Raw genomic sequence first — 13,026 nt, forward strand, 5'->3', positions numbered from 1 at the left:
CGACAAAGCAATGGCCGATGCCACCACTTGAACTTTGTAGCCCATCATCCCAGGAGCAAAACCCAACCAACCTTGACCCCGTTGGACCACCGTAGACAACGAATCGACACTAGGAAGTTTTAGGCACCCGCCGGCTTCGTGTGCAAATTTGACAAAGCCAACGCAGCTCGATTCGGAGTTCTAGTGAACATTCCAGGTCGAGGTGTGTCACTTCTTTACCTCTAATTTCTGTAATTTCCTTTTCTCACGTCTCAAGCACAAAAAATAAAAATAAAATCGTTCTCAAACGATCCTAAGTCATAAGCTAGCATTAATTTGTTACCCTTAGGGTTATGTAGGCATCCTTTTTTGAGATCTAAATCTAATTTCAAGGATACTTTGCATGCATGGTTTTCTATATATGATATATAATACAACAATTCATTTTATATGACTTGGTAATGCTTATATGGAAAAGTTTTTAATGCTTCCGGTTAACATTTTGTGATTCATTTCTTAGTAGCTTAACTTCAGCCCGTAGGGCTTTGAATATATTCTTCCACATAAACACATCAATGACCTGGAATGTTAGGGAAACTAAATTTATAGACTAAATTTTGTAAACTAAATGATATGGAAGTTAATGATTACATTATTACTTAAATATTGATAAACGTTTTCATTTCCTATTAATGACATATTATTTAATTTATAAATTTAATATCTCTAACATTACTCAATATTAAATACTTATTAATTTGTAGAGCTCACTTGCACCCTCTAAAAAGTTACGCTATGCATTGCGTTCTGCTTTTCGATATATAGAAATTCAACTTCATTCACTGTATAACCGTAGGCTTTGTCTCCCCCCTGCATTTGGATCTATGATTTATAAAGAAGACACGTGAAGAAAGAAGACTAGGTTTTATTTTTTAAATAAACTGGTCCATTATTGTTGATAATGACTTTCTTAATCGAGGTTCTGATCAATTTTATATAATTATACAGGAATCTGATCATACCTCCTTTCTAGAGAGAGAACATTTGGTGTTCAGAAACGTCGGGTACATCAAATATCATAATAAGTAGTTGAAATTTTTTTTAAGTATCTAAACACTGATATGACATGTTTCCCGCACACTGATAAAGTTCTCATTTCTAGAAGAGAGGTAACACCATTCCACCAATAGCAACAAGGGCACACGATAGTGATTTTGATTTACAATAGTTTGTTAAATTGTTTAGATACATTGTATGAAATTTATCGTGAAACTGACATTAATCAACGGTAAAAAAATATAGAATAAGCACCATTAGATGTCGTTCAAATAACATTATTATAAAATTATTTGAGAGATCGTTAACTATAATAAAACTAATATATTTATGTAATACTATTTACATGTTTTCATATATATAATATATGTTGTATACACAAACCAAGTTAATTTTGATTAGTTGCAGCATAAGTGGGCCAAATCGTCATTTTAAGCTGCCCATCAGGGAGTTAATCCTTGTTCATGAATCAATGACGTGCATAATCATAGTCCGGGCAGTGCGGGCAGAAGTCGCAAACCTGCCCGCATTTTTCTTTTATCTTTTTCCGTGAGAAAAAGCAAAGCATAATGCATAATTTAGATATGTTTGTCTCAAACTTTTCGACTCACAGATTTCCTAAACCAAACACTTCGTACATATTCATTCTCTTAATCAGACACAAACCGCAAACATTAATCATAGTTTGTTCTTTGATTAAGCCAATAATAATATACTTTTTCATAACGCAAACGAGATTTGATGTTTAGGGAATCGAACACAAAACTTCGGATATAAGATTAACAGTTGTTAATCACTTTAACTTCAAGTCATTTGCTGTTAATAAGTGGTGATGAAGCTAAGCGTGGATTTAGATTTTTGCTTTCTAAATTCAGCAATTTTATCCTCTCAGGGGTGGCGGCACTCAAGCGAAACACGTGGACATCACATCAATGTGACGTACACATGGTCGGCCCTAATCTAGGGCAAGCTAGATGATCGTCTGGGCACAAAAATATTAGGATGATATATTTATATATGTTTCCATAAGCATAATTTATACAATTTGGTTAATGGGAAGTATTGCTTTCTGTTGTTTTCTATTAATAAGGAGGTTTTGGGTTCGAGATGGCATGTGTGTGTGTGTTTTTTTTTTTTACCTTTTCAATTTTTTTTATGAACTTTTGTTTGGTTAATTTCTTTTAACTTCGTGTTTAATTATGATTATTAGCTATGTGAGTTGTAGTTTTTAGACATTCATTCTAATTCAAGTCTAATCTTCAATGAATTACTGTACACATGTCTTTTCCAATAACAAGTTTAATTTTCTGCTTATTTATTGCTTAGACATATCAATTAAAAACTTAAAAATATGATTTTTTTTTTTTTTTTTTTTAGTTTCATATTGACAAAGTTAGTAAATAAGGAAAAAAAACTACCTCACGATTTATATAAAAATAATTTAAAAGTTCAGATAGAGGGGAAACAAACCTCATCATCTATACTTGTAAGCCAGGACTTTTTGATTCCCTTCGCTCGATACAAAATAAATTGGTTTTTCTGTCTTTCTAAATTATTGAGTTTAAAGTATTTTTTTAAGTGCAATTTATCGAAATCTTACTTATGAAAAAAATTATTTTCCTTATATAAAGTTAGGCATATTTTAACGTTGTTCTAGACCTCAAAAATCTCAGAACCAACCATGAACGTACATCACGTTTGGCCATTGGTATTCATGCAACGGCAAGCCGGGCTTTTGATACTACGAAGTACGTTCAAGTTTCATCCCAAAACCATCCCCAATGGGACAGAAGCGAACTCCTCGCCATGTTCCTCAATTTTCGGTCACGAGACAACTATCCACATCCTCGCACATTAGGCATGGACTGGAAACGACCTAAGTTTGAGAAAAGACCATTATCCATTGTGTGACCGTATTTCAGCACCGCACAATAACTTTTGCCAAATACTAAAAAGCTTAAAGTGGAGCTGTCAATTTATGCTAACAAATCAGCTGCTTCCTTGCTTCGGTGCATAACATGAGAAAAATATTAAGAAGCAAGACCTAATGTGCATCAAAAATGCACAAATAGCACACTACTGGGATCATATTATTGCAAATTGCAGAAGTCTATAGCGTTATGTACAAGTTTATATACAACAGTGATTGAGAACCAACAGAATCAATCAGAAGACAAAAAACTTTGAGTCACACTACATGCTTCAAACACTCAAGCAAAAGCTAAGTTCCCAGGAAAACTAAGAGCAAAGAAGCCTACCTACCTATCACATAAATTCCGCCCTCCCAAGCTCTACAGGAGGGAGGAGAAAAAAAGGGAAAAGTTTAGACATTCTACGCTACTGATCCGGTTCCTGCGTGTACTTACGCAATATTTCCGTGACCACTAATCAGAAAAAGGGAAGAAAAATGCTTGGACTTCTCTGAAGCTAAAATAAATTAAAGAATATATATATATATATATATATAAAAATATCCCTAAAGAAATATCTTGAGGGAGAAAATGTTATGGAGGCTAAATTTAGAAAAAATCAGCAACAGGTAAATGTCTTTATTTTCCTTTTCCCATTGCCCCTTCTCGCTGATTCCTGAAGTGACTGAGAAGCTGCTGTGCCTGCATAATATATGTAAAGCAAAATTTTATCTTCTTTGTTCCACAGATCTATATTCTAACAAAATCATGCAATGTTCGGCATAACTTCGGTTTTATGTTGACTAAACAGGGATAAACATTGAGAGTGAACACCCTGGCATAGTTCTAGGTTCGCCTAAAGAAACCACGCATGGCATTTTTATGTGCTTATCAGATGTCTTCTCACAAACTTTCGACAATATAGATTGATCTTGGCCGGTAATGGTAAATTATTGGGTTATAGATACACCAAGGCAATAAGTAATAACAGCTGCCAAATGACGGGAGGAAGAGAACTGTTTTCACTAAAACAGAAGGAAATCATCATTATTGAACAATCAATTTTTCCCCTTCTTTTCAAGTTCTAAAATTTTCTGTTCCCTTGCCTTCTCCATTATTTGGCACACTAACCAGTAAGCAGATCAACAGAGAGCTAAATAATAGACAAGAAAAATGTTTAAGCTGCGTACCTTTTCCTTTGCTCTTGGTGTGCCAGACTGAGATAAGGCAACCAGGGGAGGGACAGCTCCTTCCTGAAGAACAAGAGTACAAAACTTTGGACTATGAAGGCACAATTGCAACAGTATGGAGGCGGCATTTTCCTTTCCTCTCTGGGAACCTGATTCAACAATCTCGACTAGTAATGGAATGCCCCCTTCCCGTGCAATTGCTACGCGCCCCTCCGCAATGGTGGACAAATTTGCTAGGAGAGCAACGGCCTTGTCAACCATCCCAGTATCAGGGTCCATCAAATCAATAAGATGCTTCACAGCCCCAGCTTGAACTAGGCGAACTTTATTTTCGTGAAAAATTGACAGATTGAACAATGCAGTAGCAGCATCTTTCTTCCCTCTAAGAGTCCCTGAGGCTAGAAGATCAACCAAGGCCTTAACTGCACCAGACCGACCAATTTTTGCCTTGTATTCGTCCAATACAGAGATGCTGAACAAAGCTGCAGCAGAATTTTCTTTGGCTCCGTCACTTCCCGTTTTTAGAACATGGATTAGGGGATCAATTGCCCCTGCTTCTGCAATCATCGCTTTGTTGTCTTCATTAATCGATAAATTCAAAAGAGCTGTCACAGCATGCTCTTGTGTTATCATCACTCCTGAATATAGAAGTGAAAGTAATGGCGTGATAGCACCACACTGGCCTATCATAGTTCGATTCTCCGTATTGCGCTTCCCAAGAAGCCGCAACTCTTCTGCTGCCATAGTTTGCACTTCATTTGACTGGCTCTGGAGGTCTTCAATTAATTTCCTGACGTGGGATGCTGTCGTCAACTCGTCAGATCCTGAACTAGAAAATGGAAGCAGCTGTCTGTTGGGATAACTGGGGCTGTCAGTCCATGCCCCTTCTGCTTTTGCCTTGGAAATGTGAGATAATTTTCCTGATAACCCGGGGGGCATTGTTGATTCTTTATCTGGAGTAGAAGCAACTGCATGCTCAGATGAGATTTCTCCAGACAACCTACGAACATTTTCATGCTTGTTAGATATCCCCGACACCTTAATGGATGCTAGCAGTGCATAATCAATACTGGAAGCAGCACTAGTAGCTGATTCGCTCCTGCAATGACTATATGACTGTTTTGGTGATGAGTGGCCTTTCTTGTTGCTATCGCATTCATTGGACTTTTGTCCACCTAACCTAGGAGAGACGTGTTTCTTTTGTTTCTCAAATACGTTTCCAACTTCAAGAGAGGACCTCGATGTCGAATTGCTACTGTGTGTAGAGCAATACAAACTATCTGTGTGAATTGAATCTGCAGGAGATACTTGATCTGATGGAGATGGGACCAAGATAGCATTAGAGCCGTCAGAGTTCGCCGTAAGTTTTATATCATTTTCCTGACTACCAGCTTTCTATCATAGCTTTGACAGTATAATTGGGAAGGAGATTTGTATGGGAAAGCCTCTGTCGGGTCTTTGGGCAAATAGTTAGCCCATGATCAATCCATTTTTGGATGGAAGATCTCTCATAGGTTTGACCTGAAGCTACGATCACAGGGTCCAGCATTAGTTCTGAAGACAAAGGGCAGCGGAAGTAAGAAGGGATTGGGACGCCAGATGCAGTTTCAAGGTGCTCAATTTTGACAATGAATTCACGAATATGGGAGACGAGAACCACAATTTGGTTAACTTGATCTAATTCCCCTCTAACATCGCTGACTTCGACATTCATCCTTTCCTTTTCTACAGCAATGCTTTCTTTCAGCAGTTCTTGGTTTGAAGTCAGATTAAGCAATTCGATAATTGTCATAAGAAGTTTGGTGGAAGGCATGACGTCTTTTCTTGGACTTTTCAGAGCCTCTTCTAAGTATTCTGATACTCTTTCCAGCTTCAAAGATTGAATTTCCTGCATACAGTGCTGAAACAATTTACCACAGATTAGAGTTGCATTTGTCCTGACTTCTGACGAATTGAACAACATAGTTATAAATAACTAGTGGGATGAGGAATAGAAAGTTTCGAAGAAATAGGTTAATATTAAAAATAAACAAGAATGAGTAGTAGAAATTTTGTTATATCAACCTCGTTTTCATTTTCCTTTTTCCTTTTTCCCTTTTAAGAAAATGATACATGCAGAAGGCAGTTTGAACTTAGCAATTACCTGAAGACCTGTTAAGCTTGAGCCAGATGAAGATGACTGCAACAGTCTAGGTAATATGCCGCAAATCTTGAGCGACAAGCTTTGGATTGTTATCAACAATGGCTCACTCCACCAAGCCTGAGGATACATTGTAATTCGAATTAAAACATATGACGAAACCCCCACCCCTCAACACAGGCACAGACACAGACATACACCAGATAGTTTGTCAAAGTTGAGGTATTTTATGCACACTGCTTTGTTCAATTTCCATGTATTCAAAAGGGAAATACAGAAGCCTCATAGTTGTGATTGCAATTATTGTTGTAGGGTTCCTATTTCTTACACCACGATTTTTCTTGATTTTGTGTGCCTTCCAAATGAAAAAAACCGACAGAGATTCCGTGATGAAAATCCTCAAGCATGGACTAGAAACACACATAAAGACGTGAATTTAGCAGAAGAACAGGTTTGCACTTACACTTAAAATTTTGCTCGACTTTGGAGACCATTTTTCCATGAATTCTCTAGCTCCATTGACAGCCATATCCAATTCATCACACTCTTTATATAGAATGTCATCTGACGGTATTTTAAAGTCAACTACTTCATCAAGCAATGGCTTCAAAAGCTTTAGTACATCAACTATGGTTCTGTAATCCTTCTGAATAGGAATATGTTTCGATGTTTGGCTTGAAACTAGGTGAACAAATCGAGATATACTGTTGATCAGACATTTTATAGATGCTTTGTCCATCTCACCTGTTCGAGAAGAAAAACGACAAATAAATACTACAGACGGCAGAGAAATATTATGAATTGAAAACTTTACTAAAATGCTCTGTGAAACTAGTTTAGTTTTCTGGTTCTGAAACTCCAACAGAACGTAATGAATTAAAAGGTCTATACCAATTGGTCCTATTTGTCTACGTAACAAACGTCCTCGAATTATGAAGCAACCATCAATTACGTGTTTTGCACTGCTTCTGTTTACAATGCATCAAGATTCTAAAACATTGTAATAGCTAGCAAAGATCAGAATCTTTACACCTCGATTGTCAGCCTGTTGGTGTTTCAAAAACCGAACTTTCCTGCTAAAAGTGTTTCGATTCAAGATACCAAATCAATTTTATTAAACACTCAGCAAACAAGAGAACATGCAAAGGAGGAAAACACTATTGAAATCTTAACTCTTATCATTTTTTTCCCAATTTTGAGACCAGAGCACAGAAGAAACTCGGCTCAACTTTGTCCAACGGTAATTTTCGATCGATTTTTGTTTCGAAAAACGAACACGAATTGTGATTCAAAAGCTAGTTTTCCTCCCCTCAGCTCAACCTCCTCAGACATTTTAGCAACAACAACTAGAGGCAGGTGAATTCACTCAACCAAAACCTCATTCCCTTGAACCTCAACATAACAATACCTTAAAGCAAACCTTATTTTCTCCTAAAAACAATCTGATCAAACATGTTACAGATTATCAAACTCCCAATTTGCACAAACCAGGAAAAAATCACACAGAACCGAGAAGAACGTGCAAACACAGCTAAATCCAAACTAAATAATCAACACCAACCATTTCCTCCCCCACCCACTAACATAAGACAAACATCACCAAACATTTTATTGGGAAACAAAAAACAAAAACAACAACATTGGATAAAACGAAAATTGTTACCTCTGAATCAAACGGTTAGAAGTGGTGGGTTGAGGCATAAAAAACAGATCTTGATGAACTCAAAGCCAAAGGTGGAAACTTTAACATGAAACTTCGATTGGGTTTTTTTATAACAAACATCAATCTTCAAGAATCAATCTAACCCTCATGCACTGCTTTCATTACAAAGCTGCATGAGAGAGAACAAGGAGAGAGAGAGAGTGTGTGCGCTTGGAATGAATAAAATTTAGAGGAAATTAAAAGAAAAAATGAACTAAATTGGTGGGGCCTATGTGGTTGCAGATTTGTTGGGTGAGGAGGTTAATGAAGATGGTAAAATGTAAAAGGAGGAGACTTTGTCACTTTGGGGATCTAACCATGATTAGAGAGAAATTTGTAAGACAAGTCAAGCCTTTTTTTCATTTTTTTATTTTTTATTTATTTTACAAAAAAGATTATGTGAAAACCTTTTTCTAATTGTAAAGGATTGGATGAGCTTTGGAACAATGATATCCAGCAAAAGATTCCACAGAGGAAGAAGCATGATTGTTTGTTTAATTTCCTTTCTTTTAAGTTACTAATCTACCCTTCACATCTACACAAATTTACCATGCATGCATAGCTTTTCTATTGACCAATGTTTGGTTACTTAATGAAGAATACAAACTTCTACTTAAAACTCTTTGTATTCGAATCATAGAGTTTTGTACTTATGATTAGAATCATTCATATTATAAATCATTTTGTAAAGATAATCTCTACAAAAAATGATTAAAACTAAGATCGTTTACTCAATCTAATGTTGCAAATACATAGACGGTTTCATAATGCTTCTCCAATTATGTTCATCTGTTTTTATACAATTTGATAATTAAATGACCTTAGTTTTAACTGATTCTTTTGCAAATGCGATTTTTATAGAATGAATTATAATATGAACAATTCCGGCTATAAACATGAAGTTCTACGAGTCGGTCAATATCATTTTTTTAGATATTCTTATTATAACATGTTACCTATGTAGAATCAGAAAAGTACGTGAATAAGAGAGAAATAAGAATAATATCAAAAAATACTAATCAATTTAATTTATGTTTTTTGCATAATAGTTTATAATATTAGTGTAAAAATTGACATTGAATTGTAAAGTGGTAAAGAGTATATGAAGAGTCCCCCTAACATTTCTCATCAAACAATTATCATGACTCTTGACAAAATTCCATCATGTCTAGCTGCAGATTCTGGTTGAGATTAAGAAATGATAACTTAATTTATATATGCCACCTACTCCAATTAATCTGATGAAATGATTAATTAATTAGATCAAGGATTATAATTATAGACTATAATTTAGAATTTCAGCTTATTTTTTACTAAAAAGTTAATTCTAATACTATTCACTTTACCCTTTATTTTGTCATTATCGTTAAAACTCAAAATTTTCAAGTCATTTTCATTAATATTCCTTTTATGTTATGCCTACTTCACTTTCCTCCTAGCTAGAAAGCAGAGAATATGTCAGACTCATACCTGTCCAACCAAAATAAATCTAATTATTTTGTTTTAACCCCAAGTGTAACCATAAGATAATTAGATTTAAGACAAAATTAGTAACTTTTTTAATGGACTTAAATAATCACAACCTATATGCTATTTGGAAGAAAAAAATATTGGATAACATCCCTGCGAAAAGTTGGAGTCATTTGTCACAACCTTTCATTGGTTTCAGCTTTAGCTTTGCTAACTAAAGCATCGGATTTTCTGTAAGATGCATGTCAAACGATACCAAACAAGAATCTGCGATGGGGCATCTCCTTCTTGTTTCAGACATGGTAAATATCACCTTGGAAAATCACTTGCTAAACTAATGAAATGTTATTATTCGTAGGGCTAAAACTTACTTCTAGGGGTGTGCTAATTTATGTCTGTTAATCTTCTTCAATTCATCTAATATGACGACCGAAAGCTAAAAAAATGTAGGAAAAGTAAAAAGAGTGTGTAGATATTACACCCCTACTTCTAACGGGGTGTATATGTCTATTTCTTGAGTGTAAAGAGAGAATCACATTGACGGATGTAATCCGTTGCAGGTAAGTTTTTTCTCTTACGAAGCTTTCAAACTTTGCAAGTGGCCCTCTAGCATAGTAGTGGAGAAGAATGTTGTCCTTGCACCACGGCATGAGTTCGAACCTCGTTAGTTCCCTAATCTAATATCTAATGCAACAAATCCATCATTTGACCCAAAAAAAAAAAGGGTTTCAAACTTTCTATCAAGAAAAAGCATACACAACAGTATAATTTCCTTTGCACCATTGCTAACTGTAAGTACGTTAACACTCATTTTTATTTCTTACACATTCTTTTCAATTTTCGACCGTAGATAAAATAAATTAAAGAATATCAATGAACACAAATTACACTACCTTTAAAATAAAAGGAAACTAATGAAAATGGCTTGAAAACTTTGAGTTTTAATGATAAGTACAAAATAAAGAGTAAAGTGAATAGTACCAGATTGACTTTTTAATGTAAAAATGTGGTTTTTCATTAAAGTGAATAGTACCATGAGCTATTTGTTAAAACTCTCTAAAATAAAGGATAAATTAGGTGAATGTCAGATTGTAGCACTTTTAAAAGTTTTAGCTACCAAGTTAGCTTGTGAATCTCCCAACTCTTTAAAAGTTTTAGCAACCAAATTAGGGTTCATCGAGAAAATTTTCAATGAAACTGTCTTATTGTAACTGATGAAATTGAGGTTTCACCATAAAATCAATTGGCAATATAAAAAGTAGTCCAATATCATATAAGTACATAGCAAACCTTATCTCTCACCGATATGGGACAACTCTCAACAGTAACTGCACTTATTTCAAATGAGACGATTAGCATTGATTTGTATGAAACTAAGATACAAAATATTTCAAAATTTTGTAAAAAGTGCCTTACGAATAACGCGAGCTAGCTAAATAAATCTAAAACCCAAAATTAATTGGATCCCAATTATTATTGGCCTTTTAAATAATATCTTCACCCTCTTATAAATTTCATCTGAGAATCCAACTATGATCATTTGGTGTGATTTTCTTTTATTTTCCTGTCGTTTTCGATTTCCAAGGGTGTGTGATCATTTTTTGCACAATCATATATAGGAAACGCAACCTCTTCTTAATAAAAACAAATCATTTGCATCCACATTTCTAAATAGTTGGCATCTTCACACCCTAGTTTGGACCCCTCCCTACTCTCCTATACCATCCCATATATACTTGTACATTTGATACAGATTGATGGTAATGTATATAGATAAAGACATACAGATATGTGTGTATATTGGATAATAGAATCTTATGTCGAAAATTTCATAGAATAAAGTATAATTAGATAAAGACATACATATATGTGTGTATATTGGATAATAGAGTCTCAAGTCGAAAATTTCATAGAATAAAGTATAATTTATATTTTTGTCTAAAAAAATTATAATTTATATTGAATGATTTCATTTTTAATTATAACGAGACCTTATGTGATAAAAGTTCAATACTTATCAAACTCTACAAATGATTAAGTTATAACAATATTAATGTAATTAGTTGTGGACCACGAATCTAACTTTGAAATCTTACGACGCACATAAAGAGTAGGATTTTACAAATTGGAAAAGCAAACAAAACCATTCTTTTTTGCCGTTAATTTATGCAGCAGTAACCATTTGTGAGCTTAAATCCAATAAGCCTACCATTCCATATCAGACTATACATCTTTACAGTTGGTGTACCTTCACTTCCATTCTCATTCAAGCACAAACCAGAAAGATAAATAATGCAGCTCAATCTTTAAGTTCCCCCACCATTATTTTGTACTGCTAGCCTTATTATTTTACTGCTAAAGCAAATCACTTTGTAAGAGCATTTCTAATGGAGTCTCTAAATAATTAAGGACAATCACCGTATAAAATGAGTATAAACATATGTAAGGACAAAATGAATCTCTAATGGATCGAAAAATGAGTCCCTAAAAGTATAGAGACTCACTGGATATTTGGTGTATGTATCCACATATATATAAGGACTCTATAGGGACTGAAATGGTGAACTTAATAGAACAATTTAAGTGGAAAAGCAGGCGTGAATCCCAATCACATGACCTTGTCTTTTTTTCTTTTCTTTTCAACTGTTTAAAATGGAGGGTCTAGATTGATTCTTGTTTTTCAAATTTTTTTACCATTGAAAGATCAACGGTTCCAATTAAATAACCGTTTCAATTTAGATTACTCTCTCATGTTGGTTTTCAAATTATTTTGTTTTCTCATTTCATAATGCCCCTGTTGAAATATTAATATTTTCAATTTGGGTCACTCTTTCATTTTGTTCTGTCATCATTCTTATAAATACTAAATTATCTAATCAAAACTTACCACAATTTCATCTTCACTCGTACTCAATTCACTCATTCTAGTTACGTTTTTGTGAAAAAAAATTAGTGTCAGAATTTGAATATTTTTTTTTTTGTTAAAATGTTCACAAAAATATTGTACAAGAACGTAATGTTAACATAAACAACAAATGTGCATCTCACCAAATAATCACATAAAATTGTAAAAACCTCAAATTTAGGGATTCTACTATAACCACTCTTTCATCGGAGGCAATATTCCTTTAGAGATACAAAGATTCCTTTTAAGTCTTTAAATGAGTACTCAAAGGTGATGGTAGGAGTCCCTAAATAGAGACTCCCATTGAAGATGCTCTAAGGAGAAAGACTTGCCTGTCACTAAATGTATATTCTTGTACTATGAATATAACGCTCATTAAGTGATTGCGTAGAAATAAACGCACCTTGACATGCAAGAATCCTCCTTAACTAGAACAAGATGCGTGCTAGCAATTACAACCGGACGAATGATTTATTAGTGTAGAATAGCCCTTCTACTAAGAGTATTTTTTTATAACAAAAAAAGGATCAGCTAGTGGCTTTTCGACGATAGTTGATCTTTTCGAGGATTAGAAAAACTCACAAAAGCATTTTAGCCTCCGCTTGTCCATTATCGTGTGGTTCATCAGCGCCAAGAATCAAACCCATGAAATGCCTTGTGAAACACGAGACCAA

The 13,026-nt window shown here is 34.5% G+C and overlaps 1 protein-coding gene across 1 annotated transcript; it reads right to left on the minus strand.

Annotated features, from left to right (window-relative positions):
* Window positions 1-3,085: 3,085 nt before the first annotated feature.
* On the minus strand, window positions 3,086-8,267 carry LOC103928784 (U-box domain-containing protein 3). Its single transcript, XM_009337873.3, is given in 6 exon segments — window positions 3,086-3,647; window positions 4,136-5,521; window positions 5,523-6,035; window positions 6,279-6,395; window positions 6,739-7,019; window positions 7,939-8,267. Coding segments are annotated over 5 exon segments (2,355 nt in total). The 5' UTR covers window positions 7,015-7,019; window positions 7,939-8,267; the 3' UTR covers window positions 3,086-3,584.
* Window positions 8,268-13,026: the final 4,759 nt, after the last annotated feature.

Source organism: the organism of the source record quoted next, unplaced genomic scaffold, assembly GCF_019419815.1.
Source record: "Pyrus x bretschneideri cultivar Hongxiangsu unplaced genomic scaffold, Pyrus_bretschneideri_v1 Contig10, whole genome shotgun sequence".
Taxonomy (NCBI): Eukaryota; Viridiplantae; Streptophyta; class Magnoliopsida; order Rosales; family Rosaceae; genus Pyrus; species Pyrus x bretschneideri.